The sequence below is a fragment of the Halichoeres trimaculatus genome, unplaced genomic scaffold (genome assembly GCF_033239565.1).
Source record: "Halichoeres trimaculatus isolate MK-OKI-2021-1 unplaced genomic scaffold, fHalTri1.1 fHalTri1_scaffold_15, whole genome shotgun sequence".
NCBI classification, from domain to species: domain Eukaryota; kingdom Metazoa; phylum Chordata; class Actinopteri; order Labriformes; family Labridae; genus Halichoeres; species Halichoeres trimaculatus.
This window is the reverse complement of record NW_027437193.1, coordinates 9,221,709-9,247,242: the sequence shown is the minus strand read 5'-3', so window position 1 is coordinate 9,247,242 and position 25,534 is coordinate 9,221,709. Positions and strand designations below refer to the sequence as shown.

General features: G+C 39.7%; 2 protein-coding genes across 2 annotated transcripts; both read right to left on the bottom strand.

Moving 5' to 3' along the window:
- Window positions 1-21,871, bottom strand: pip4p1a (phosphatidylinositol-4,5-bisphosphate 4-phosphatase 1a). The gene is made up of 7 exons (XM_074689275.1): window positions 21,634-21,871; window positions 20,009-20,202; window positions 12,468-12,574; window positions 10,939-11,044; window positions 7,768-7,820; window positions 5,146-5,236; window positions 1-3,244 (listed from the first exon to the last, which is right to left on the bottom strand). Exons 1-7 carry the CDS (start codon window positions 21,743-21,745, stop codon window positions 3,101-3,103), a joined length of 807 nt encoding a protein of 268 aa, XP_074545376.1. The 5' UTR covers window positions 21,746-21,871; the 3' UTR covers window positions 1-3,100.
- An 867-nt stretch (window positions 21,872-22,738) lies between these two features.
- On the bottom strand, window positions 22,739-24,497 carry dnaaf6 (dynein axonemal assembly factor 6). Its single transcript, XM_074689327.1, has 6 exons — window positions 24,261-24,497; window positions 24,057-24,123; window positions 23,854-23,959; window positions 23,629-23,725; window positions 23,445-23,530; window positions 22,739-23,256 (listed from the first exon to the last, which is right to left on the bottom strand). Exons 1-6 carry the CDS (start codon window positions 24,351-24,353, stop codon window positions 23,130-23,132), a joined length of 576 nt encoding a protein of 191 aa, XP_074545428.1. The 5' UTR covers window positions 24,354-24,497; the 3' UTR covers window positions 22,739-23,129.
- Window positions 24,498-25,534: the final 1,037 nt, after the last annotated feature.

Below are 25,534 nucleotides of genomic sequence, written 5' to 3'. Positions count from 1 at the left end.
TTTTGTACATCATCATGTCTTTATTTGTGTGTAAACAAACTCTGAAAAGAGCATCAGCCAGGTTCTTGATTATTGGCATTAACATGATTCATTTCATTTGCAGTCATGGATAAAACATGATCACTCAACTGCAGAAAAAAGGTCTACTTCTGGTGTATTGAGAAAAACATAAAGTAAGTTTTTGCGATGTGTTTGATCTCAAGTAGCCAACTGAATTTACTAACATTTGTCCAGAATAGCCACAGGTGGAAACCTGCTGAGACTGAGATACAACTAGAGGTGTCCACACAAGGTGGATGCATGTTTGATCTAAATTTCTGGATCCCACAACAGCCCTTGAAGTCCTGCAAAAGTGATACTTATTCTCATACTGTGAACATTTGCAAGATTTCAGGTGCTGCCTAAATTCACTTATCAAGAAATAATAGCTTATTTGGTCAAACTTTGTAACCTTAAATGGACACATAGTGTTTATCGGGTGAAAATCCGTTTAATTTCGTCCTTGATTTCTTTAGGCAAAAACTGTCTTTGTGTTAATTCTTAATACACCCAAAATAAGTCGTCCTACAATCTTTTCAAACTTGTTCTCATCAGAGGCTCAAAATTTAATACATCATCTATTACTTTTATCTAGCAGATCATTGAATTGATTTCAGTCATTGGGTAATAAAGGATTTTCTTTGGTCTAGTTCTGAAGTTAGGAAAACGATCTCACTCCATACCAGACTTTATTTTTAATTTCTAACAATAAATAAGATTTTAGGACTGAATGGATGACTTATTTTCTGTAGTGGCTTTTTTTCACAGCATGTATAATAAATAACATGACACGTCCATACTAACTGCATGTGACTTTAGTTCAGTCTAGTAAGGTAACTTCATCTCATCCTACTTGGTGTATGCAGTGTTTCTCACTACTGTATAAGGTGCTGAGTGTGTGTGTGTGTTTGTGTATGTGTTTCGGAGATGTTAATGTAGCTGCTTGGGAATGTGGTTATGTTGATGTGTCTGTGATTGTGGTTAAGATTTGGACGCCAATGCGGGTCCGGAGGCTTATTAGGTTAGTAGTTCAACAAATCATTAAATATGTAACAGGTGAAGATTTGCAAAAATAACCTTCTTAAAAACAAGAAATAAAACGTCTGTAGCGATCACAGCAGTAGTGTTAAGAACTGAGTGCAACATAATTCGCTTAGTCACTTCCATTGTACATAAACAACAAATATATTTACAATCAAAACAAAAAAATATGTAATTCATAAAAGAAATATAACCACATTCAGAACCACAGAGAAGTCATCGTGAGACTTTAGAGAATGTCAAGTGTAGTGTTTGTTTGTTACTGACCTATTCTGACTGGCATCAGGCTTTTCTCATTTACAAAAACTCCACTGGCCTTAAAGAGGAACGCTCCGTCTGCAGTCAAGCAATGAGAAAGTTCAGCCTCCATTTTCAACGACAAAAAAACAGACTATTTCCACCAAAAATGGTCCCCACTGCAAATAAAAACACCAAAAGATGAGCTATTGGTGCTTTAAAAGCTTTTAGCATGTACATCCCAAACTGTTATGGTTGCTCTCTGGGGTTGTAAAAGCCTCAAGTGCTGTATTTATACGCCTGCTGTATGATGAATTCACAGAATAAGCTGCAGTTGGCAAAACAGGCCTGGAAGTTCAACTCGGTCCTCCTCGGAGACGTGTTTGTAAAAAGTCTGTTTGATGAAAACTTACAACCAACACAACAAACAGCAACAAAAAACACCTTATACTCCGGATTTTGTGGGTATAAGAAGGTAAATATCAAAAAAGCTTTCGTGTTTCTGTTTGGTGTTTTGGTCTGTTTCAAAAAGCTGAGCAGAGGATGAACCGAGGTCAAAGCATATCGACGTTTCAGAATCATAAACCTGCTTTTTGAAACCAGGCTGGAAGATTATTCTACATGATTTTGAGGATTGCATTAAGGTATAATAGGAAAATCAATAAGAGAAAAAGTTTTAAAAGGTAAACCTGTTGGCCACAGTTTGGATCAAGGAAAAAGAAGATTACCATGTGGTTCTGCTCTCATCTGACCATTTCATTTATCCAGCTTTCATGCAAAGAAGCGTGCATGTCACTTCTTCCTCCACTGCACTAAGGACGAAAGTACGGAGAAAATCTGTTTGCAAGTTTGTCTTTGAAGAGAGAGGCTGAGTGCCTTTGACAAACTGGTTTCTGAGCTGTTGCAACTCTGGAAAAAAAAAAAAGCATCCTTCTTTTGTTGTGTGCCGGTATGCATTCATGTTGATGTGTATGTGTGTGTATGATTGGCTCTGTGTGCGTGTGTGTGTGTGTTGAATCCTTCTATCACACCTCCTTTTAAGGCTTTCAAGCTGCTTTGGATCAAAGTCAGTCCCAGGGGATAATTCAGCATAAACATTAAGTTCAGAGACATCATAGCCTACCTTCACGTAGTGCTGAATTCAATTTTTCAGACACATTCCAACACACATTTGATCTTTCGATTCACAAAAGGAAGCAGATGTCCCTCCAGCTGAGCTAATATTCTACTGGCATCAATTTTTAAATCTGACTTCGTTGCCACTGTCAAAAAATAATTTGTTTTTAAGTTTGAAAAAGTTTTAAATGCTTTTTACTAAACTTTAAGTCAAATTAGGATTGAAGAGTGTTGATAAAAATAAGGGTGGTATTCAAGTCTAAGACTTAACTTTCAGCCCTCGTCTCAGGAGTTATAAGAGTGCAATAGATGTGCCAAAGACCAAATAAAAAATATATGAAGAGCACAGGGGGAAAGAGAAGAAGACAATTTGTCATGGTGTTAAAATGAACCCCACACTGGCCATGAGATTAGAACAGATAAACAGTACATTAGGCTATACGCGTCGTCATAATTACCAATAGATATATAGCAGTCGCAGCCATCGGCGTCCAGTTTGAGAAACACGTTTGACTAAAAGGGAAGGGACAGGAGGAGGAGAACTTTTCTTTCTGGAGTTGGACTTCAATAAATATTCTGTTTGTTTTTTTTGTTGTTTTTCTTTAAAGCCATCTTTCCTCCTGCCTGGCGGATAAGGAACATGGTGCAGAGGAGTTTGAAAGGGGCTCTATGTGAAGTTCTGGAGGGGCTGGCTGACCCTCATGCAGGCCCAGTAGAAAGCCCGAGCCATGGTGACGACCACCAGGAGCAGCAGCACGGCCCAGGAGGCGTAGATCCCCTGGTAGGTCTGAGCCTGCACCCACGTTCCAGCCTGAAGAGAGACGACACAACAGACGAGGGTTTAGAGAATCAGATGCTGCTCAAAGAGTCGGATTTATGAACATCTTCTCAGAGCTGCAACGATTATAATGAGTCCAGGCGCTAAGGCTACAATTAGGCTGGGAAATGTTTTATGCATTCATGGTGTGACCCATTTAGATTGTCCAAAACTGCAAAATCCTACCAGCACCCAGAAATTCTTAACGATAGAAGATCAAGTAGTCTGATTTTCTACAAACACATCACATCACCTCTTTAATGCAACTTTGTTAAGAGACGTTCCACATCTGTAATCCATGATAAATCCACCTGCACCAGACAGATGCAGGGAAGCTGATTTTCACCATTTAAACTGCACGTATTTTCATAGACGCGTACTAGTTCAGTGTTAGAGAATGACTGAGGGGCAAGAGGGAAAATAGCTTCCCCATCAAGTATTGAGTGTGCAGCTGCTCAGAAGAAAATTATTTAATGGAGATGGTAAAAGTGACTTTGAGAGAACCCACAGGGATTTTTGGGAGAATATGGAAATAGGAATTTGTGTTTCAAAGTCATTTCAGTGGAGCGAAGATGATGTGGGTTTAAAAAGTCAAAGAGAAATTAGGAAAACTCATTAGGGAAGCATTTTTGTTTTGTTGTGATGCGATCATTCTTTTCTGTCTCTGCGCCCAGAGATCGTCTTGATGAGCCACACTTGGCTTGGGTGATTTATGTCTTCTATTATAAACCCCAAAGTTTAATAAACCTCGCTAACAGAAAAGTCTTTGTGTTTGTTAAAAGTAAGTTTTTGATTTGCCTCAAAAGAAAAGCATGACAAATCTGACCCCTTGAAAATAGGTCCAGCATAATGGAGGAAAAAAAAAACACTTAAAAGAAATGTGCACCTCGGTCTTAAATGAGACTCAGCCTTCTTCTTCAGTAAGCGATGTGTCGTTTTAATGACTCCGGCTGCTCACAGGGACCATTACGCTTTAACTGGCATCTTTTAGCTCCTGCTGCTAAGCTGGGGATGCACCACAGCTGCTGTAGTGATGAATGTGCAGCACTGCCCTCAATCCTTCACCACCTCTATGTTCTGTAAAACCACTGCTCCAGACTCCCATTACTTCCTACTTCTGCAGAAATACACCCCTTGGTTTGTCGCCAGTGGAGCTTATTGATGTGGCCTTGAGATTTAACAGTCAAAACCTGTGCTCTTGGGTCGTTCCTTTAATTAAAAACACAGTTTATATAAAACACGGCCAGCTCTTATGTTGAGACATTAATTGCCACCACACCAGCGTTATGCAATGTTGTCAACACTGCATATTTATTCTGAGCACATTGCTTACTGCTCTCCAAGCTGGCAGGCACGTAATCATCCTCCATCGTCCAGTGTGCAGATACTGTGAGGCGCCGTTTAGCGCTCATCTTGCACCCTCTGCTGTTTGTGGAGGAGATTGCAGCCACTCTTGGATGAACTCAGGTCTACTTTTAGACTTTTTTCTATTCCTATATGCAAACTTGTGATACTTATTTAGCTGTTTGACTTCTACTTCAACCATTAGAAATGAGACACAACTGAATTATCTAATGCACTCTGCTGTGAGCCCTGTAAAAATAGAATAAAGGAGACAAAAGGTCAAAACTTTACAGGGTTTATATAAGGCGTTGTGCTCTCCAGTGGGTGTTGAAGCCGCTGTAGCAGCCTGAACTCTGCTTCGAGTCAAAGAGGGTTCAGTTTGACGTGTTTCTCTCAGGCTGGGAGAAGCTGTGAGTTTCACACCCTTTCTGTGTTAAATAAGCGACAGCTATAAGAGAGATTGTATAGAATTACACCTCTCTCTTGTTGTTTCTTGACAACAGGTCTTTATCTCTGGGACCTGAGTGAGGTGTCTGAGGAGGTCAACTCACTATCAGCCCTGCAGTGGAGATGACGAATAGCAAGCAGAGTAGAAAACACCACAAACTCCGCCTCCTGGGATACCTCTGACCGATGGAGGACCTGCAAGAACAACAGAGAGCAGAAATTTATATTAATAGAAAAAAAGATACAACACTCAAGAATTTTTACCAACTCACTCATATGAGATGTCATCTTCTTGTTGCCTTTTTGTCTGATTCTTACTTTTTTATTATCTGTTTTTTTTTGTCACTTTATGTTACTTTAATGCCTTTAATGAGAGGAAAGGGAAGTGAATAGATCAGGAAACAGAGTGGGAAATGACATGCAGGAAAGAGGCCACAGGTTGGATTCAAACCCAGGCCACCTGCTTGAAGGGGAACCTCATGGGGGGCAACTCAAACCGCTCTGCCATCTGCGCCCCGACCTGATACTTTTATTCTCTTCAACATTTTCTGACTCTGTTTTATTTTATTGTTGTATCTATAAATATTGTCATTATTTCCAACTTTTATAGTAAAACTTTATATTACCATTGTTATTTCAACATTTATTAGAATAATCATAACTTTCATCTTTTTTTTTCTATTATTTCTATGATTTTTATCTTTGTTACCGTTTCTTTCTTTGCCTTACTTCTTTTACCTCTGGTTCTCGTAGTCTTAACCTTTTTGGGGGACTTTTCTTAACTAAAGGACAAGTTCGGTTCATACAGCTTTTACATTGTTTATAGAATGAAGTAGAACAAAATACTCACCCAGAAGGCTTTCCTGATCCAAGCAGTGCTTTGGGAGATATTTAGATCCAAAATTGTGCAGTGGACGTCCGTATAATGGGATCCATCTGGGCAGAGACAGCGCCGCTCCTAAAACTGCATTAATCGTCCAAAAACTCGTGTTTTTCACCAATATTCCATCATGGTCCACTCCAAGTTAGTCCTCTGCTGCAGTCTGTGTCACTCCAGACAGTGCTGTGTGGCTGTACTGACCTCTGAACTGACGAAGACTTTGTTTACGATTGCCCCTCTGCGCATGCGCAGTGCAGCTCATTGTTTCAGGGGAAGACGGCAGGCTACATGACGACGCGCAGAGGGGCAATCATAAACAAAGTCTTCGTCAGTTCAGAGGTCATTACAGCCACACAGCGCTGTCTGGACTGACACAGACTGTAGCAGAGGACTAACCCGGAGCGGACCATGATGGAATTTTGGTGAAAAACATGAGTTTTTGGACGATTAATGCAGTTTTAGGAGCGGCGCTGTCTATGCCCCGATGGATCCCATTATACGGACGTCTGCTGCACGATTTTGGATCTAAATATCTCCCGAAGCACTGCTTGGATCAGGAAAGCCTTCTGGGTGAGTATTTTGTTCTACTTCATTCTATAAACAATGTAAAAGCTGTATGAACCGAACTTATCCTTTAAGCACTTTGTAAATGATTTAAATTTCCTCAGTAAAGGACACGCAGACTTTGAGGTGAGCTCCTCTAGGTGTGAGTGCTTCACGCTGTCCCGCTGTCACAACATCAGGTACAAACTTTACCACACCTGATTATGCACTTTTTATGACTTTTCTGAAGGACACACGCAGGGTTCAGGGATGAAACTGTCCAGCCCTGCACTTCATTAAAAAAGGCTTGAAAATGAAGCAGTATTTTGTAACATTTAAGTTATGCAGCTAACTGTTTTCAATAGCGCCTTCGTAGAGTAGTTTTCTAACTATTTAAAGGTGCACTTTGTTCCCAAGCAACATGTGATGATCATGAAACTGCCACCATCTGAAGTGCTCATAGACTAATGCACTCATGCACTGAAAGTCTGATGCCATTAAAGTCTGTGTGTGTTCAGTTTAGGCTCTAGGGGGGAGATTGAGATTGGGCCCCCGAGTCATGCTGAAGTTTTTATCACAGCGGGTACTTTGTCATTTCATTTTACACACAGCTGTGATATTAATGATTAGCTTATCCAACAACCAGCCGACAGAATGAAAACCTGTGTGCTGGCGAATGTTTAAATAATTTTTCATTTTCTGCAGCCTTGTAAACAGTCAGCACTCCCATTACTAAAGCAGCTAAACAGACTCAGCCATCACAGATCTCCAACAGCGCACTTCCTACTACTATTTCTTAAATGAACTTTTAGTAGGAGCCCTGTTGCGTTATGGGAAGCGTGGTTAAAAATTATTTAAATATCTTGTAAAGTAACAAGAACCTATTGGTTATGCTTGCTGATGTACGATCCCTCAAAGTCTTGTGAATACAGCTAACGATGTTAAGCAGCTTATTGAGACAGTGACACAGGAACAAGTCATGGAAAATCCAGGAGTTAAAACCCAACTGATCAGAAACCTCATGATGTTATGAGACACATGTTAACACTCTTAGTCCCTAGAGAAAAATGTGTTGTAGCATTTGAGGTCAGAGGCAAAGTCACACGAACAGGCCACCTAAGTGTGAGTGTGTGTGTTTGTCCTCTGTCCTTTAGAAAGACCCTGAAGCCTTTACTGCTGACTTTCGGCAGGTTGCGCTGAGTGAAAGCTGCATCTTAAAGTCTGAGAATGTAAAACTACATTGTACATAAAAGTGAAGTGACAGTGAAGGGGTTTAATGGATGAAGTGTTTATAGCTACTTACACTTTCCTGCAGTGTGGGCACCTGGCCAGCGTCCGGTCTGTGAACTCTGTCCACTGAAATTACAAAGAGAGACACACGTGACCTTCAAGCTCAGCAAAAAACTCAACATGAGAGTTTTTATTCAGACAGCTGTACAAAATGAAATATCAATAAAGTTACATTCAAAATATCTCAATCTCTACTTAAAGATTAACATTTTGATGATGTTTGTTTTTTTTTATACTAGTTTCTTGAACATAGGGTCGTAACTTGTCAAACGCAGTATTTTCTTTCTTAATATTTCTGCAATGTTTTCCTTGTATATCTGTTACTGTTCAGGTCTACCACTCAAGTTTTTAATATATCCCAAACAGCAGCTATTTTAGTCACTGCAATACCTCATGTGAATATTTGTCAGCTAGCTCTTTGTATTAATTTTATACTTTTATATATATATACTGTCTACAGTTTTGAACATTGTCTGTTAAGATTCACGAAGTCTGACGCCTGAAGTACACCCGATACATCTGCAGTGCGACTGCGTTGCGCCGTGTAGCAAAACACCATACAGTGTAACACCATGTAGTGAAACACTACATAGCGTAGCACCACGTAATGAAACACTGACTCCGTTCTGTTGCGTAATGACTACATTTGTCAACTCACACCGGCTGCGTTTTCATTCCGACAAGCCGTATGACCGAAAGAAAGCTAGAGTCACAGACTGAGAAGTTCCCATGCTTCCCTCTCCATTAATAAGTCTCTGTTCATTCAAGTTGGGCTGTAAAACCTCAAACCTGTTGACTCCTGGTCTGGCTTTGGTTATTATGTCTGTTTAGCATCGTAGTCAAGCAAAATACGAACAGATTTTGACCTGGTCTGTTTTATTTTCAAAGTCATTGGGTGTTTTAAGGTAGTTTCTGGTCACGACTTCCTGTCCCTCTTGATCTTTCCCTTTGCTGAATCTATGCGTCACAGCTTCGTGTCCATCAAAAACAGGATGGCTGCGTATGACCTGCAGCATGATGGACCAGCCAGGCAGTCGTACTGCAACAGAATGGATCCAGTGTAAGTTGACACATTTGATTTGAGTGAAACTTTTTTGATCAGTTTGCCGTAACGAAACGGAGACGCACTGCAGATGCATCTGGTGTATTTCAGCCGCAAGTCTAAGTTACAGTTGTCAGAAAAGTCATGAACATCGTCACATCTCAGTAACACTAAAATACTGTAATCCTGCACTTTTGTAATGTTCAGTTTATCTGGTATTATAGTTAAAGGTTACATAATTGTTAAGCAATTCATTGACTGATACAGTATTGTTGTAACATGACATCAGAGGCCAAGAATCCCAGATTGAATCGTGTCATGAGTCACCCTTTGTTGTTGTTGTTAGAGTCAAATTGACATCTTCAGAAAAGTGAAAAAGCCCATTATGCTTCTTTTAAGGGAGATAAAGCATTTTTTTTCTTGTCAATCAGAATCATTGATCCAAATTCACAACACAACAATAATATGTTTATAGGACCGGAAACGAGTCAATGTATGGTAATCTTGCTCCATAAGAAACCCTAATTATCTGCTGTTGATACATTTTTCTTCTAAGCTCTGATGGATTTGTTGATAACTCATTACACACACTTGATACATATGTGAATCTGCACTCACTGAGCTGGTACTTCTAAATATCACATGGCGGCGGTGCATGACTAAACACTAAATTCTGCACTGAAAGACAAACGCTTTGCTGCTGCTGCTTGAATCGATCATATATTTTAAAAGAGTCCGCACAACCATTCTGCCCCTGCCAACAGACGCTGCACGCCATCCAAAAATTGAGAAAGAAAAATAGTTTTCTCTGAGGGAGTCGACATTTATTCCTTCTCTAACACAGCAGTGTGATATATTTGTATACTCCGCAGAGCAGAATACACTGCACGTTGTACATTCTTCATGTTCTGATAGGGACACTCTGTATGTGAAGCACAGAGGACATTATCACCAGATCTGCGACAAAAGGATCACTGCAACGCCACCCAGGGCACAGATTTGTATTTTCATTCAGCCTGTCTTCAAGCAGGTAGGAAAGGTCCGACTGAATGCTAAACAGCCCCAACCATCCATCTCGCCTCTTTTAGCACTCTATTCTCCTGTCTCTGACTCCGCCGCCCTCCTTTCTCTCACCATATATCCAAACCATCTTTACCTGTCCCACACATTGTTAAGAGGGCAGTAAGTTAAATTTCACTTCCCCTTTTGCACAAAATGGTTCCAATATATCAGCAGAGAGCTGATAGGGTTATTGATCTGCTCCAGTAACTCAACATTTTCTTGGCCTGGTGCTAAGAGGTTTTAGCTCCTCAATAACTCACTGCGCTGGCCATGTTACAGAACATTTCACAACAAAAACCTCAGGCCTACTGAAACTGTCACAAGATATTTCAGCCACAAATTACAAAAGCTTTGCTGCGAAGCCAAAAAAGATCAATGCCAGAGCAGTTTTATTTCAGCTGCTTTGCATAGGGAAACATAAACCATTCATAAACAGGGTTTTTGGGTCTCTTTCCTGGCACAGCAGAGTTAAATTCCACAATCTGTGCCAGAAACTCAAATAGATCTAAAGGAACCCAAACCATTTTTTAAATCACCAGCAGGGGGCGACCATACGTGTTTGGAATAAGAAGTGTAATTGCACAGAAGTCTATAAGAAAACCTGACTTTTTCTCCATTAAGTTGATCTTTTTAATCACTATTTAAAAGTCTTCTTCAAGGGTTGTGTCAATAAAAGAGTTGCCAAATCTTCTCTGCCAATGCCGAACATCTTATTGTGCCACTGATTTTTATTTGTATGATTGAAGTCTTAAAAAGACATACGGCTTACACAAACTGCCTTACTTTTGTGCTAAGTTCATAATGAGTTCATCACTGACTCTAAAAGTTTTGGTGTTTGTTTCTTTGGGACTGAGCTGGGCAAGCTGTTTCCTCTTGTTTCTAGTCTGTGCCTGGCTTCCCAGCAAACAGACATTGGCAGACAGAAGTGAAACTCATTGTTTAATCCAAGTCTCACAAAAAGAAACAAATTTCCCCAAAACCAGACAGTTGCTGAAAATTAAAACTGTGTAGATTCCAAATATTCTGCATGTGAAAATGAAATAAGAAGTTAAAGTGTTTGCTTTAGAAAGTTGGTGTTACCAGGAAGGTGTTGCTGCAGTGTCCACAGGAGACGCGGGCTCCGGCTGGCTGGGGGTCAGGACTGGCAGGACCAGGATGAACGGGGCCGAGATTAATTATCCTCTTACTGAAAGACACACAAGTCAGACACTTGGGGTCACTTTCAGATATTTATGACAAATTCAAGTGTGGATAGCCTCAGTTCGTCCAGTTCCTGAGTCGAACACAGTCATCTGGAATAACTGATCAGACAGCAGCAAAGAGAAGTGTCTGCTTTAGTCAGCATGTCTGGCTTTGATGCAAAACAGCGAGAGGGAACGTAAACTCTGGAGTATTTTAATTCAAGGAAATGTGCTTGGAGGAATGAATGGATAACCTTTGGTCAAGTTTAATAAAGCAGGGAAGGTCACCAGTTCCCACTGATGCAAAAATGCAGAACACAACAAGTGGGTGATGGACAAAAAAGTTCCTGCTACTTCTGCAGACACAGAGAATCTCCTCAAACTTTTTAGCACAAAAGAAGTTTGCAACACTTTTTTGAAGAGTCAAAAAGTATTTGATTTCAACTTTAAGTTAATCAAGTTATCCCATTTGCACTGAAACTGGCAGTGAGTTGTATGTTTCAAAACTTCATGTCATGAGATTTTGTGATCTTAGATTTCACACGTTTAGCATGTGTACTAGCAGAAAATTACCCCTCCCCCAAAAAAACATGATGGCTAAAAATGTTGCACTTGCAAATTTTTCGCCCTAGGCATAAACAAGGAGTCTTATCTGTCGCACCAATTCCACCAGGCTGCAGCAGCATGATGTTCAGATGAGCTGCCAAAGTCATTTTCTGTGACTGACATCAGCCTGTTTTTTTAAAGACACAAATTCAAACACTTTGGCATCAGCCTGACCTGTTAGTAGTCTTCCATGGATTTCTGTTTACTTCATTTTCTGACAGATGGACACTGAAACTTTACTTTCCAAACTGTATTTCAATATTTTTCAGTGATGTTTTCTTTCTGAACAGGAAGATTCAAAACGCTACACAAGAGACTTTTACAATGACTCCTGGAGCGCTTCCAGGTTTTACTTTTACTTCATTGCTCAGAAGCTCTTGTGCTCATTCAGCTGTCTGGTTTTTATATTACGCTTCAACCTGCAGGCGTGGATTTGGTTAGTATTTACTCCGCAGGGGTGTAGTGAACATTTGAAGCACTCACCTGCTAAATTTTCTTTCCATTTCAGTTTTTGAATACATTTCACTCAGCATAGAATACAAAACATACTGTACCATATATCATCACCCATACAGACTCTTATCTTCTTTATAGCCGAGGTGAAACGCATGATGTGGCTGCTTTAATGAGGCTGTTATTTCCTCATCTGGCTCGCTGAGCACTGCATGTAAACTGCACTGGGAGCACAGCCTTAATTGAGGAACTGCTGCTCCCATCGCACCTGGTTTCCTCTGCTTCATTTGACTCTCATGCAGACACACAGTGTTCTAGTTGTCTCACAGCGGATATACACACACACACACTTGGAGAAGTATTTCTTACCAATATGGCCGTGGACAGGCGATCCTCTGGGAAGTGACTTTGCAGATGAGCAGACAGTTGCAGGGGCAGCGAACGTACTTTTTCCCTGCTGGGGCGTTCTTAATGGGCTGCGGAGGGAGACAGAGAGACCCAGGAGGAGGGGAAAAGTAACAGGGTATTAGAATAGGAGGGCATAACAAGGCAACTATTCTTGATGGACATGAGTTTAACCAATGCTATGTTCAGTACCACCAATTTCCTTCCTGATCTGCAACTAAGTTAAATTCAGGCTGGTATCAGCGATTCCAATCTAATACCAATATTTTGTGTAAGTCCATGTAATATGTCTGGTAAATCTAAAAAAACAGTATATTTCAAGTTAGAGACACACCAATCCAACTTTTCTGGTCCCGATACAGATACTGATAACTGGGCTTTGGGTATTGACTGATTTACATTTTTCACCCTGTAGACTAAATCATAGTTTGGACCGATCCTTCCCCACTGATACCCGATCCAGCTTTAACGGGCTGTATCAGGGCCGATACCAGGATCGGATCGGTGCTTCCCTATTTCAAATCATATTACTAAATTGAAATCGCCAATACATATTTAATTGAATAAAAAATGCCACAGTATTTGCACAACTTTGTCAATGTCTACATTTTTAATTATTCATTCAACAGTTAAAGCAAATTAGACAGATTGTAAATTGTAACAGATATATTTCAAAGATCAATTGTCATTTTCATTCATCTTTTATAGCATGTATTTTTCTTAACTAAACATGACTGTTTTATTGCAATTGTTCTGTGTAATTCAATGACACCTGGTGTTTGTAATCCACTGTAAATGATAAATTCTTTAGGCAACCTTATCTGAATAAATCTAGGCTTTTCTGCCCATGTGAGATTATCTCTTTGATACACATATTATTACTCCAAACAAACTCATGCAGCTATTTATTGAAGCATGTATTTATTTTGTTACTCATTTCATAATCATTTCTTTTAATTAGAACTCCAACAGCTACAATGCTCTACAAATATCACAAACAGTGTCTTGGCTGTTTGGCACTTCGACATTATGTCCCATGCAAACTGCAGACTACGGGCTGAGACTGAGTGAATGCGCCAACGCATTATGCACTTGCCCAGGCGAAAGAAAAAGTAGGTCCCACCGAACGGCGTTTCATTTAGATAAGTTCTCAAAAGTTTGGTTACTTTTCACTGTGTTTCTGTTAATGATTTACATGACATCAAATGACGGAAGTATCAAAAGTATTGATATGTTAGAGCACAGAAAGCTGGCATCGGAAGTATCAATATTTCAGTTTCGATCCGCACATCACTAAGTGTGCAGGGAGTTTTAGAAGTGGCTCTGTTGCACTCTCTGGTGAAAAATCTCTAGACTTGATGATTGTATCTGCCAGTTCAGCTGCTTGTTGGTTGTGAATGGAAAAAAAAAATCAGACATCTAATTACATTTGTGGAGTAAAATTAATAGGTTTGGGTAATTAACGGCAGCATTAAGTGCTTACTCTTTGCAATCATTTAATAGGAAAGGAAATGAGAGCAGCATCCTTCCAGAGGCCTTCCTCCAACAGCAGCTCGTTTGTTCAGAAGTGTGTCAGAGGGAAACACAGAAAAAGGCTTTGAGGACAGCTGGCTGTAAAGTTTTAAGGTTGCTGATGAGATGGGGCCCTATGCTTCTGTGGTATACTTTGAGATTTCTATTGTTTTCTGTGTAAGGGTACACAAGCTACATAACATTTCTATAGAGCCAAAACAACCCTAAGCTGACAGGACATGGGCTCCACTAAACCTTTAAAGCTGAGCTGCGGTATCTGGAACCAAGACGGAGGCGATAGATCCTTTAAGTCCTGTAAGTTGTGAGGTGTGGGTGGAGCAGACCGCACAGATGCTGAGTTGGACTGAGATCTAAAGAGTTGTGAGACTCAGACAACTCCTTAAACTTTGTGTCTTGTACTGCAAGGATGCCCTCCTATTGCTTGGTGCTGCAGTTTTGATACTTGCACACACTGTTGGTGTCTTCTACAGTAAGCATGGGTCAGTATGGGTACCAAGGCCAGTCTGCGACTATTCAGCCCCACACACATCATTTGTGAGGCCCTGTAAGTTCTGACACCTTCCCATAAGAGCCAGGATTAACTTTTTCTTCAGAAGTTTAAGCTCCTGTGACTCTCATATTAGATCAGACCACAGCGGCTAGCCTTTGCTCCCCACATACATTAATGAGCCTTGGCTATCCATAACATCTTCACAGAAGCAATGATGCAAAGGCAGAAATGTGTGATGACATCTTTCCACGTATCAACATTAAAGATGGCTGTTCGGTTTTAACACAATGATAAAAAGTCTAAGACCAATAAAAAAAACGTGTATCAGTTTAATTGTAATTCCTTCACCGAAGAGGCTGTTCAGTCTATTTTGTATCCTCCCACTGAGTCACATGGTACAGAGACAGAATCAGTAGTCAGGGACATGATTAGAGCTCACAGAGAGAACAGAAACTTTAATCTGAGTTTCACACAAGCACACCTGCAGGAGTCAGACACCTTTCCTCTGGGCTTAAAAGCACATCCTGCCGCCTGTCCTGCTGATGGCTCTCTCCTCCGCATCATTAAACTCTGACTAACCAGATCAGATGGAGTCCTGTGAGTTTCCTGCTCCTTGATCAGTTTCACTTAAAGAAGCTGTGGGAGTCTTGTCTGTGTCTGCACCTCCAGGAAAAGTTGTTCATCAGGTAATCATTAAACTTGGAGTTCTCTACTTCTCTCCGTTGTTGTTTAAACGGAAATTCAAAATCCAACTGTCTCCAGAAAACAGTCAATATGAGCAAAATTTATTAAACATGGCTAGACATGGGATCAAACTGCCTCAAACTGGTTTCCTGAGTGTGGCTAACCGTAGCAGAGCTAGAACCACCAGCCTTCGGTTCCTTTTCAGTTTAACGTTAGCATGCCTGTGCTTGTTATACATTGCTCCAGTCAAGTTAACCAAATACAGCAATACTGGCATGTGGCTACCACTGATGAAAACATGACTGCCATGTCAAATCTAAAGTCATAAAAATATTATCAATTTTCTTTACTATTTCTGGTTCTGGCACTGACATTAATTGGTTTAGTCCAGTGGTTCACAAAGTGGGGGTCAGGACCCCCTGGGGAGTCATGAAACACTGATAGGAGGGTTGTGCCTTACAAGACCATGCAACAATTTACATTCCTCATCCATTCTTCTTAAGTTATATAAATTCTAGGGATGGTTGAGTACTAATACCAGATATCAGTATCGGGTTGATACCAGCCTTATTTCAAGGTATTGGTACCCAGAAAGCTGCCAATACCAGCTGCCAATACTCAAAGCAAAACAACCTTGTGTTGAGTAAGTCCTCCTTGCCAATAGTTGGCGCTAGATTGCTGTTGTTTGAAACCACTGCAAATGTGTGCCAGGTCCTGTTCAGACAATATGAATGAACCAGGAAGAGTTAACACAGAGTTAGCACTGGTATTGGTCTAAAAATAGTGATATCAAACATCTCAGATAAATTCTTTATGAATTCTACACAAAAACATGCAATCAGAAAACTGTTTTTTTTTGTTTATTTTTTTTACACTTTTTGTTGCCACATGATGCCTGAAGTGATTAAGGCTGTATTCAGACCAGAAAAATCCTTTGGTCCACTTGTTTGGTCTGGACCAAAAGCGAACTTTATTTTTTTCATTTGGTGCGGTTCGTATTCAGATTGTACTTCTTGCAAGTGGACTATATTCTGTAAACACCTCCACGTGTGTAATATCGGTGCTCTCATTTAACAGCACTGACAAAGGGCGGCACACAGAATACAGACCCGGAAATGGAGGTAAACATGTGTGTTTGTGCTCTTATTAGAGCTGCAAAATCATTTTCAGTTTCAAGAGCAGCTCCTTCAAAGAAGGCTTAACAACATGGTTTCAAATTTTGGAACAGCGAAGACGAATGCACGCAGCAAGGAGACGCTATGCTCTGCGTGTCCTGACCCACAACATGCTAAGAACAGCGTGGCTAAACAGAAGACGGAGGATCAGGTATGAACCAAAGACGGTTAGTTTATGGTGGCTTTATAGGCCCAAAAGGCGCATGTATCCTGTAGTAAGTTCGGATGGACCTTGGTTTGTATTCAGACCTGCACCGGAGAACCACGAACCGCACCAGAGTTCGCTTGGAAGCGGACCGAGACCACCTCAAAAAGTGGGCCTCGGTCCGGTTGTTTGGTCCGCACCTGGGTTCGTTTGTGTCTATTCACACCTGCATAAAAAGTCTGCAAAGTGGACGTTTAAAGTGGACCAAACAGTCCAGGTCTGGATACGCCCTAGGACAGGACAACATAATCAGTTGCAGTCGATTCATTTAAGGAAACACAGTATTATGTGTGCAAAAGTGGTCTGATTTCTTTTCAGTTAGGTGAATAAAATATCTTGGGCCTCATTTATTCGTTTTTGTCTCTTTTTGGATTGGCCTATCGTTGTATTCCCCTGGCAGGTCTAGCTTCCCCCTGGTACAGCTATTTTGCTGTTTGTGGGCTGAAAACCCCTGGTCTAATTGAATGAGAACAGGAACATCCTTAATTCATAATCAAATGCATGCACAGACCCAGCAGCTGGATTACTGCAGAGGGGGAAATAAGACTTAGGGAGCCTGACACAATAAACCAGCGCTTTAAAATCCCAGTGGCCCACATCCTTAAATAAACACATCAGTTTAAAATAAAACTTAAAGTAAAGAATTATGAAGACTTCTGCAAAATGTCTAATCCAAAGTAGCAAGTTAAATCTACACAGCAGGCTCGAGAACAGGATAAGACTGGCAAGAAAACAACAAATTCTGACCTACGGTCTGTTTTCAAGTAATTGCATAAATGGGCGCAGAATTACAGTCTGGCATAGAAGACAAGGAAAGGTAACAACACAATTTGCAGAATTTTCCTGTTTTTTTCAACAAGCTTAAGCTTCTTTGTTTGTTGTTTTGCAGCTAAACTCAAGCTCATGCAGGAGCAGACTATGTAGATACAGGTAAAAGGACACAGGCTGGCCCCCCAAATGCATTTTTTAAGTCTAAATTTCCAGTTAAAAGGATGGTATTTTTCCTATCATCCACCCTTATGTTATTTGAGATTAACAGAGTCATTCTGAAGTCTAACTACATCATCATTCCTTCAGCCCATCCTGTATTACTGCCATTAGCTCCTCTGCCTCATGATTGTAACCATCAACTGTGATTAAGACCGTCTCCTCTTTTTACTATTTCAATTAGTGGCAGGGAAATGAGCATTTAAATTGTTTATTTGCACCATCTCAATGGACTGTCATCCCTCTATGACTGTCAAATTAAAGCCGGGTGTGAAGAAACTGTTTTGTCACAATGTGTCTCATTCATCAGGCTAATTAACGAGTCGGGGTGACACAAACAAGAGTGGGCCATTAACACCTAAACAGGCCCAGAGCATCAGGCTAAATCACTTTAAAGAAATAATAAGAGCTGTCTCATAATATAGTTTGCATCCTGCCTATCTTCAACTATGGATCTATGGATCAGGGGCTCTTAAAATACATCTATCTGATAAAAGCCTCTGATGTGAAGGATGTGTGTTTATAGACTAACTCCGGTCCCACTGTAAACTCCTCTGTATCTTTTTATAGACGAGCAGTAACAGTTTTACTTCCTCACAGGACATCTTCCTGTGCATATGTTCCCTCCATCTGTAAATTGCTCACAACTCACATATGTACATCTGGGCATGTTTTTTTATTTCTCCCTCCATCTGTGCTCTGATCCACAGAGCTCATGATGCACTAATGGTGAGCCCCTGAAACCTGTAAATCTGTCAGTCCAGCAGCACAACTCTCCTCTTTCAAACTTGGATCCTTATCGCTGTTTCTCTGAGGGCCCATTTCTTCAAAGAGATAATTAAAATTAAACAACTGAATTTGACTCTTGTGATTTAAACATGATGCAGCTGAGCATCACATTATCTGTTATATCTTACTACACCTGATTAGTTACAAGAAACAATTTATTTAGAGGTAGCAATGGGAGACTTTGTTTGTTTCGCTTTCAAATGAGTTCAGTTACTTGTTTTATTACAGAGGAAAAATAACAATGAGGTGATTCATTTGATAACTTTTTGGCATCAGTTTTTCTTCAGGAGTTCACTTAGTCTGGACAGAGATGTTGGCCCTTTTGTTAAAACTTTAAGGCAATCTGATTTTGAAAAAAAATATTTAACACACTTACTTAATATCTAACTGAATGAGCACCATGTGGCGAAACCAACTTGGTTTCTGCAAATCAAATTGGCCTTCTTGATTGTTACAGTTAGTCAGCCTTCATGCCTCGCATGAATTGAACATTCACTTAATGTAGTTTCCTGTTTTTCTTGCATGTGCTTCTTATCTATGGTTACTTACTGTTTTGTTTTGTTTTTTTACCTCTAACTCTAAATAAAAAGTTTCTTGTAACTAATCAGGTGTAGTAAGATACAACAGATAATGTGATGCTCAGCTGCACTGAGTTCAAGTCAAGAGTCAAAGTCAGTTGTAATGTTTAACTTTGGGGTGTGATTTCTTTTCTAAAAACGGACTCCCCATACATTTTTGTGCTTTGTTTTATCTTATCTTGTGCTTTTTAGGTTGCCTACTTTAACATCTGGGTGGGGGACTACAGATGAAAACTAGCCCTTTGGCTAGCTCATCAATTGATATGCATTGTCATTGTAAATTAAACAAATAACATTAAAAAACTAAATAAAAAGAAAGTAAACAACTCTCAAAGTTTTCAAAAGATCATCAGGACTGTTAATGACCTTACTGTGAGTTTGGTGGATTATGCCAAGTAATATGGATAATAAAACTGTAAGCGTTTTGCTAAATTTTAACCTGCAACTAGAAGAAATGACAAAAAAATAAAAATAATAATTTAGAAAAAAAAATAAAAAAAACGAAACCTAGAATTTACTTTCTGACTCACTGATGCTGAACCAGCTGATTGAAACCTCCACCTAGCTACCAAACTTTTGAATCCCCAAATAAACAAAACTCCTTTGTCATTTCTCATGCAATCTTCATAGTCAGATACCAGGTGCACATTGCTCTGTATTAGTCAACAATGTGGGTGTGGATCTGCTGGTCAATTTTGTCATTTGTGTTTCATTAATTAAAAACAAAAAAACATGTATCCAGTAATATGCATCCTTTCTTGAATTAGCTGATTTCAATTCAAATGTGTGCAAGTTTGTGCCTGGTTCTGGAGCCTGTATCTTCACTGTATTGATTTCTTAAGTTTCCATAAATCTTTGAGACTTGTATCCTATAACTTGGTATTACTAATGTAACGTGAGTATAGATTCAGGGTTATTTTATTTCATTTTTTAAGTCTTTCAAATTTGTGTGACACATCCCCTAAACACAAGATACTGGTAAAGCAATAGAACACAGGTGTTACTGTATGTAAACGTTCTATATGTGTGTTAAATCTAGCAGCATTGATTCTACTAAAACCTACCGTAGCTTCATTGCAAACCCCACACTTCACCACATGCTGGTGGATCTTGCCCTCCACAGAGATCAGGCTCTGACACACTCTGCAGCTGATGACAGGAGCGCTGCCACTCTCTGGAGAAGTGAGAGGGGAGTAGGGTGGAGGGTCTTCCCCGAGGAGCACCGAGGGCTGGGTGGGGCTGGGGAAAGGAGGGAAGCCTGCACATGGGGGGGAGACAAGAAAAGAAAACACAGTGAATAAAATGTAACAGAAACCCAGTCACAAGAGTTGTGTAATGCTGGGCTGAGAAAAAAAAAACTCAATACCCATGACAAGTAACCTCAACATTGTGATTAACAAGATAATAAGATTTGGTCTCGAGTTCAACAGAAAGGAGCTTTGGTAGAAAAACTCTCCCGGAATGTGGAGCAGGGTTGGTCTCACCCAATAAGAGTCTTGTGAGAGAGGGAGAGAAATCAGAGTAAGAATGAGTTCATAAATGAGACAGATTAATCTAGAAATCTATTGCTAAATACAGAACACACTGCTCTACATTTCTCGTATGCAGGATGATTAACTATTTAGAACAAGTTGTGAGAACAGATCACAATGAGTAGCCTTTAACATCAATACATTAAAAGCAGTCCCTCCCAAAGTGGGTTGTCATTGGTCCAAGCTCTGTGTTGGCGGATCCCTCAGCAGCCTCCATAACGGATTTCCCATCAGTCAATCATATCAGGTGTTTCTCAGATGGTAGCTGGCTAAGCCTTACAAATCAGGACTGCTGGTGTGCAGCATTCAGTGCTTCAACACATAAATCAGCTCAAGCTAAAACCCAAAAGAAAACATCATCTAAATGCTGCTGGGCTTAGGTTTTGTAGGTTGTTAGCCGGTGTTATATCGAACAGTGCTTCCTTATCGATATGTACAACCAAGTACCTCTCCGCATGCGCACAGCCACTCTGCTCTAAATTTCATAGTTTGGCAGTCTACAGACAAATGTTTTTCGTGATATACTTGAAAAATGTTTTGTAATAGACCTTTTTCGATGTTTTGTAATCGAAAACGAAATTTCCGCATTCTGGAAACGCAAATCGAGTGATTTACGATGCAACATAGCATCTGTATTACAGCAATGACTGAATGAAGATTTTTCATTAATTAAGATTAGCTTCCACTGAATTTATAAACAACATATTACAAACAGATGCCAAAACCTACCTGCCCTTTTCTGACTTGACATTCATCTCGGTTTCTGATCAAAATGTATAGATAAAACGCGCGAACAGATAGCACCTGCTCCCGGTAGCATTTTGTGACGAAGCAGCCAAACTTGACAGAACACCGGTGCTAAGAAGAGCTAGCTACCAGGCTAATAAAGCGGTTGCTAGGTTAGCTTGACAGCACAACGCTAACTCCCCTCATTCTCTGCTTCACGACATGTCTCCAAACAGCATATTTTATTCAGCTGGAGAAGCTTAGAGATTGATTCTTTTGAGATTTACAGTTTACCCAAATAAAACAATCACGGCAGGCTAAAACACATCTTGCAACCAGGCTAACAAGAATGCCCAGTCAGTGGATGCTAATGTAAGCTAGGCTAAATCAGGCTGGAGTAAGGTGGAGGAGAGAGCTCCATGGTTACTCACTCTGTGGTTTGTTGGGCACACCGTAGGGTGCCGCACCCGGAGACACCCCGCCGGTTCCAAGAGTACCTTCTCCTAGATCTGATAGTAAGGGGGACCTCTCGCCGTCCGCCATACCGAGAGCGAGGCGTGGAGGGGGAGAGAGGGGAGAGTGAATGCAGACCGATACGGTGCTGTATTGTTGTGTCGGAAATGCAGGCGTCACATGATCGCACCACCAAGGCTGCTAATGCTGCTGCTGCTGCGGTAACGGGGCGTGGAGGTGTGGCTCTGCACACCCAGGGGTGCTCCCTGAAACTCTGGCTAGGTTGTGACCAAAGGAATCGAACACTAACATTTCTTGTAGCAAAAAATACTGCAAACTAGCTACTAGAAATAAGAATACAACGTTGCTTTTTGGATGACGTTACATCCAGTTGTTTCTGTATAGGTTTAACTGTTCCGACTTACAACTGATGTGAAAAGTTTTTACTTATCAAAAGACCACAAGGCTCAATACCTACTGCTCATATCTGTCTGCATTTATTTATTAAGCCCTTAAACTTTTGCTGTGGAGTAAAAGTTAGCAAGTGAATAACTACCATTTTAAAATTTATTTCATTTTCGTTTGTTTTCCATGTCCAAGGTTATCAAATAAGAGATTTTTAGACAGCAGATGTGCAAATAGAGTTTCCTATATGAAACACTACTTTCAGACAGTATATACTGTCTGAAAGTGATATCGCTTTGTCCATGAAGTTTGCCAAGATGCAAACCAAAATTTCCCCAAAGAAGTTTTGAAAATGTAAAAAATGTGAAACTAAATATGATGGAAAAAATGTGCATCATTGTGGGAAAATAAAGTATGTGGCTTTGACTGTTCTCTGACATTAGCACAAATGTCAATATCAACCAAATACAAAGGAGTAAATACAACACTAAAACACGTTAAAGCTAACTGATAGTGAATTAAAGTCTGTTCCTTTTGGTGCGTACTGTAGGCCTACTTTTTGAATCCAGAAAGAGAATGTGTGTAAACGGTTTGTTTAATGTTGAATAATCAGCTTCTCTCAAGTTACTCAACATACAAAGCATTTTTATTACAATTCAGTCTGTGTTGCCCATACAGGCCCTGAAACAAGCTTATTTCATAGGCTGCCTATGTTGTAAGAACAAAGTCAAAAACTGAAAAGTCCAAAGTCCGACCAAAGTCCAAGTTATTATGCCTCTAGATATTATATCAATAACTCTTTCAACAAACACATTTTTGCAGAGCTCACAAGAAGTTAGCTTTTTGTTATATTTGGTAATCCAGAAATAAATCAGCATAATCATGAGAAATATTCACCAGAAAGAAACACTTTTAAAAGCCATTAAATCTGTGAAGATCAAGGAAAATTTACCCTGAAACCAAATTTTCTCTGACAATCTCCTTTGGTCTTCATTAACAGTGTGTGTCTGTTTAAACTTTGTAAACATCCACTCAAATTTCACTTATTGGTTGTTGTCATATTTTCTCATTACATGAGGAGAATATCCATGGGGCGTTTTATTGGAAGAGTCACCTCCATTTCCTCCCTCTCACTGAAGAACTGAGCCTTTCCCATGGCACTGTGGGTGGGATGTGGGAGATGAAGACCCAGCTTGCTGAAAAGAGAAAACGTAAAAAGAGAGTAAGATGTTCGGAGTGGTGTTAGAAATCAAAGCTAGGGTTATGATGTGAACTCCGAATGAAAAGACACATCTGGGGATGGGAGCTTCTGCTCAGAAGTACTGATGTCTGCCTTTTCGAGGGGATTAGAAATCAAAGAGAGCATTTTCAAAGCATCACTCACTATTTTGGCGTTCGTAGATCAAGGAATTTTTCTTTGACATCTAAAGCCACATCCGTTGCTTTAGTCAGTGGGAGTTTGATTTTCACCTATAAACAGGTAAAATAGTGAATAATGTACAGTAAGCACATTCTGTTCTCTCTTTTTCCAAAATTAAAATGTTAACTGCTATGATTTTAATCATTACCAGCATAGCTTCACAACACATAGAGGAGGGGTCCTTTCCATTCAGGCCCAAGAACAGATCTTCTGTCCCTACACTCTGCTTCAGGATTATTTCATACCTGGACATAAGACAAAGGTGATTAAAACACATTTCAAACACTATCACTTACTTTATAGAAAAATGTGGTGCCCATTTGTAATAAATAGCTACTTTTGATTGATTTTTGATCTCTGATTTCTCTCTTACTCAGGCTGTGGTCGTGGGTCAGCAACATCATCATACTGGGAGCTCTCAGCCACCTCCTCCTCACTCCATATGTCTTTGCTGTTCTTCTTGAAGTAGACAGATGGCACTAAAAATCAATCAACACACAGACATCAATAGGCTTTCATGTTTCGGCAGACCACCTGAGTTATAGCAGGGACTTCAAGATTATGTGGAGTCGTTACCTTCTTCTTCTTTTTTGGGTGGGGGGCCAATGTGTCCAGGACCCAGTCGGGCATTGGATGGTGCATTCTGTCGAGATTAAGAGATAAAAGAGAGTTGACTGTTGTGGCTTTTATACATTACTAATAATAACTGAAGGATTAAAATGGATAAAAGTAAAAAAAAAAAAAACTGATCAGTTTAACTCTGGGTCTGCTTTTTCTTACACTGTAGTCATCATCGTCATCCTCTTGCTGAGTGGATAACAGGGCAGACAGAGCCTGTAGGTTCTGAGCAGATGATACCCCGAGACACTCCATTCAGTTGTGTAAATTAACGCTTTATGACCAAAAAGACGGTAAAATATGGCTCAGTTTTTTTTTTTCCTCGAAGGAGCAAACAGACTCGTAAATTAATCTAGAAAAACTATTTACCGTTCTAACCGTCACTGTTGACGCTTTCCGTTGCCCTGGAGACAACAGTGCTTCCTGGCTGCCTCAGATACCAGTGACGTCACACGCAAAAAGGAAACCCTCAAAAAAAAAAAAAAAAAAAAGAGAGAGAGAGGTTGAATATATTATCATTTCTTTTTGGTGCTGTTGTTTGAAATTGATGAGGGTAAATGCCCAGTAATAAAAAGACTCCATACAATTCTGTTTTGTTTTTTTTTTTTTTTTAATGTAAAAAAAGAATACAGCAAACTTTATTGTCATTACATATGTCACAAGACCAGCGAAGTGCAGATCACATCTAACCAAAAGTGCATTGGAGTGATATCAGCAGACACATATACAGGACTATGACTGCAATAAGGATAAATTATACAGCATATAGACAGGTGTCCAATTCGAGAGTGCATTAGTGCAAAGGTAATAAAATAACAACAACAACAACAACAACAACAACAACAACAACAACAACAACAACAACAACAACAAAATAACAATAATAATAATAATAATAATAATAATAATAATAATTATTATTATTATTATTATTATTATTATTATTATTATTATTATTATAATGCAGAAAATTTAATTTGTAAAAATTAAGAAGCCGAAATAAAAGATTAAAAAACTCAGTACAATTTTTAAGCAGTTTGCATCGATTTAACAATTCCTTTTATTACAAAAATCGATATTAACATGTTATAAAAGCCTGTAATGTACAGTTATAACATCCTTGCAGTAAAAAAAAACGTATCATTTCAGAAGATCATTTGTATCCATGTTTTATCCTCAGAGAAGGTACAAGATAGTTGATAGGATAAAAAAATAACCCAAATTCACCAATTAAACTATTATGAATTTAAAGGGATGGGCATATTGTAAGTAAGTAAATACCCATTCACTGCAGTTACCTTTCGATTTCAAAAAGAAAGTACTGTCTATACCCGATTACTCGTTTCGCAAGGTTACCAACCACTTGCCGTTCATTAATAAAACAGTGTCCAAGACAATTAGAGGGGGCTATTCTTGTTTGTTATATAAAGCGTAAT

Excerpts from the sequence above, each read along its gene's own strand:
- pip4p1a (XM_074689275.1), bottom strand. The coding sequence starts at position 21,745 with ATGGCGGACGGCGAGAGGTCCCCCTTACTATCAGATCTAGGAGAAGGT. Across the intron at positions 7,821-10,938 it reads ACTGCAGCAACACCTTCCTG|TGGACAGAGTTCACAGACCG; the intron begins GTAACACCAACT and ends TTGTAATTTCAG. Across the intron at positions 5,237-7,767 it reads TGCCCACACTGCAGGAAAGT|GTCCTCCATCGGTCAGAGGT; the intron begins GTAAGTAGCTAT and ends TTGTTCTTGCAG.
- dnaaf6 (XM_074689327.1), bottom strand. The coding sequence starts at position 24,353 with ATGGAGTGTCTCGGGGTATCATCTGCTCAGAACCTACAGGCTCTGTCT. Across the intron at positions 24,124-24,260 it reads ATGACGATGATGACTACAGT|AATGCACCATCCAATGCCCG; the intron begins GTAAGAAAAAGC and ends TAATCTCGACAG. Across the intron at positions 23,257-23,444 it reads GATCTACGAACGCCAAAATA|CAAGCTGGGTCTTCATCTCC; the intron begins GTGAGTGATGCT and ends TTCTCTTTTCAG.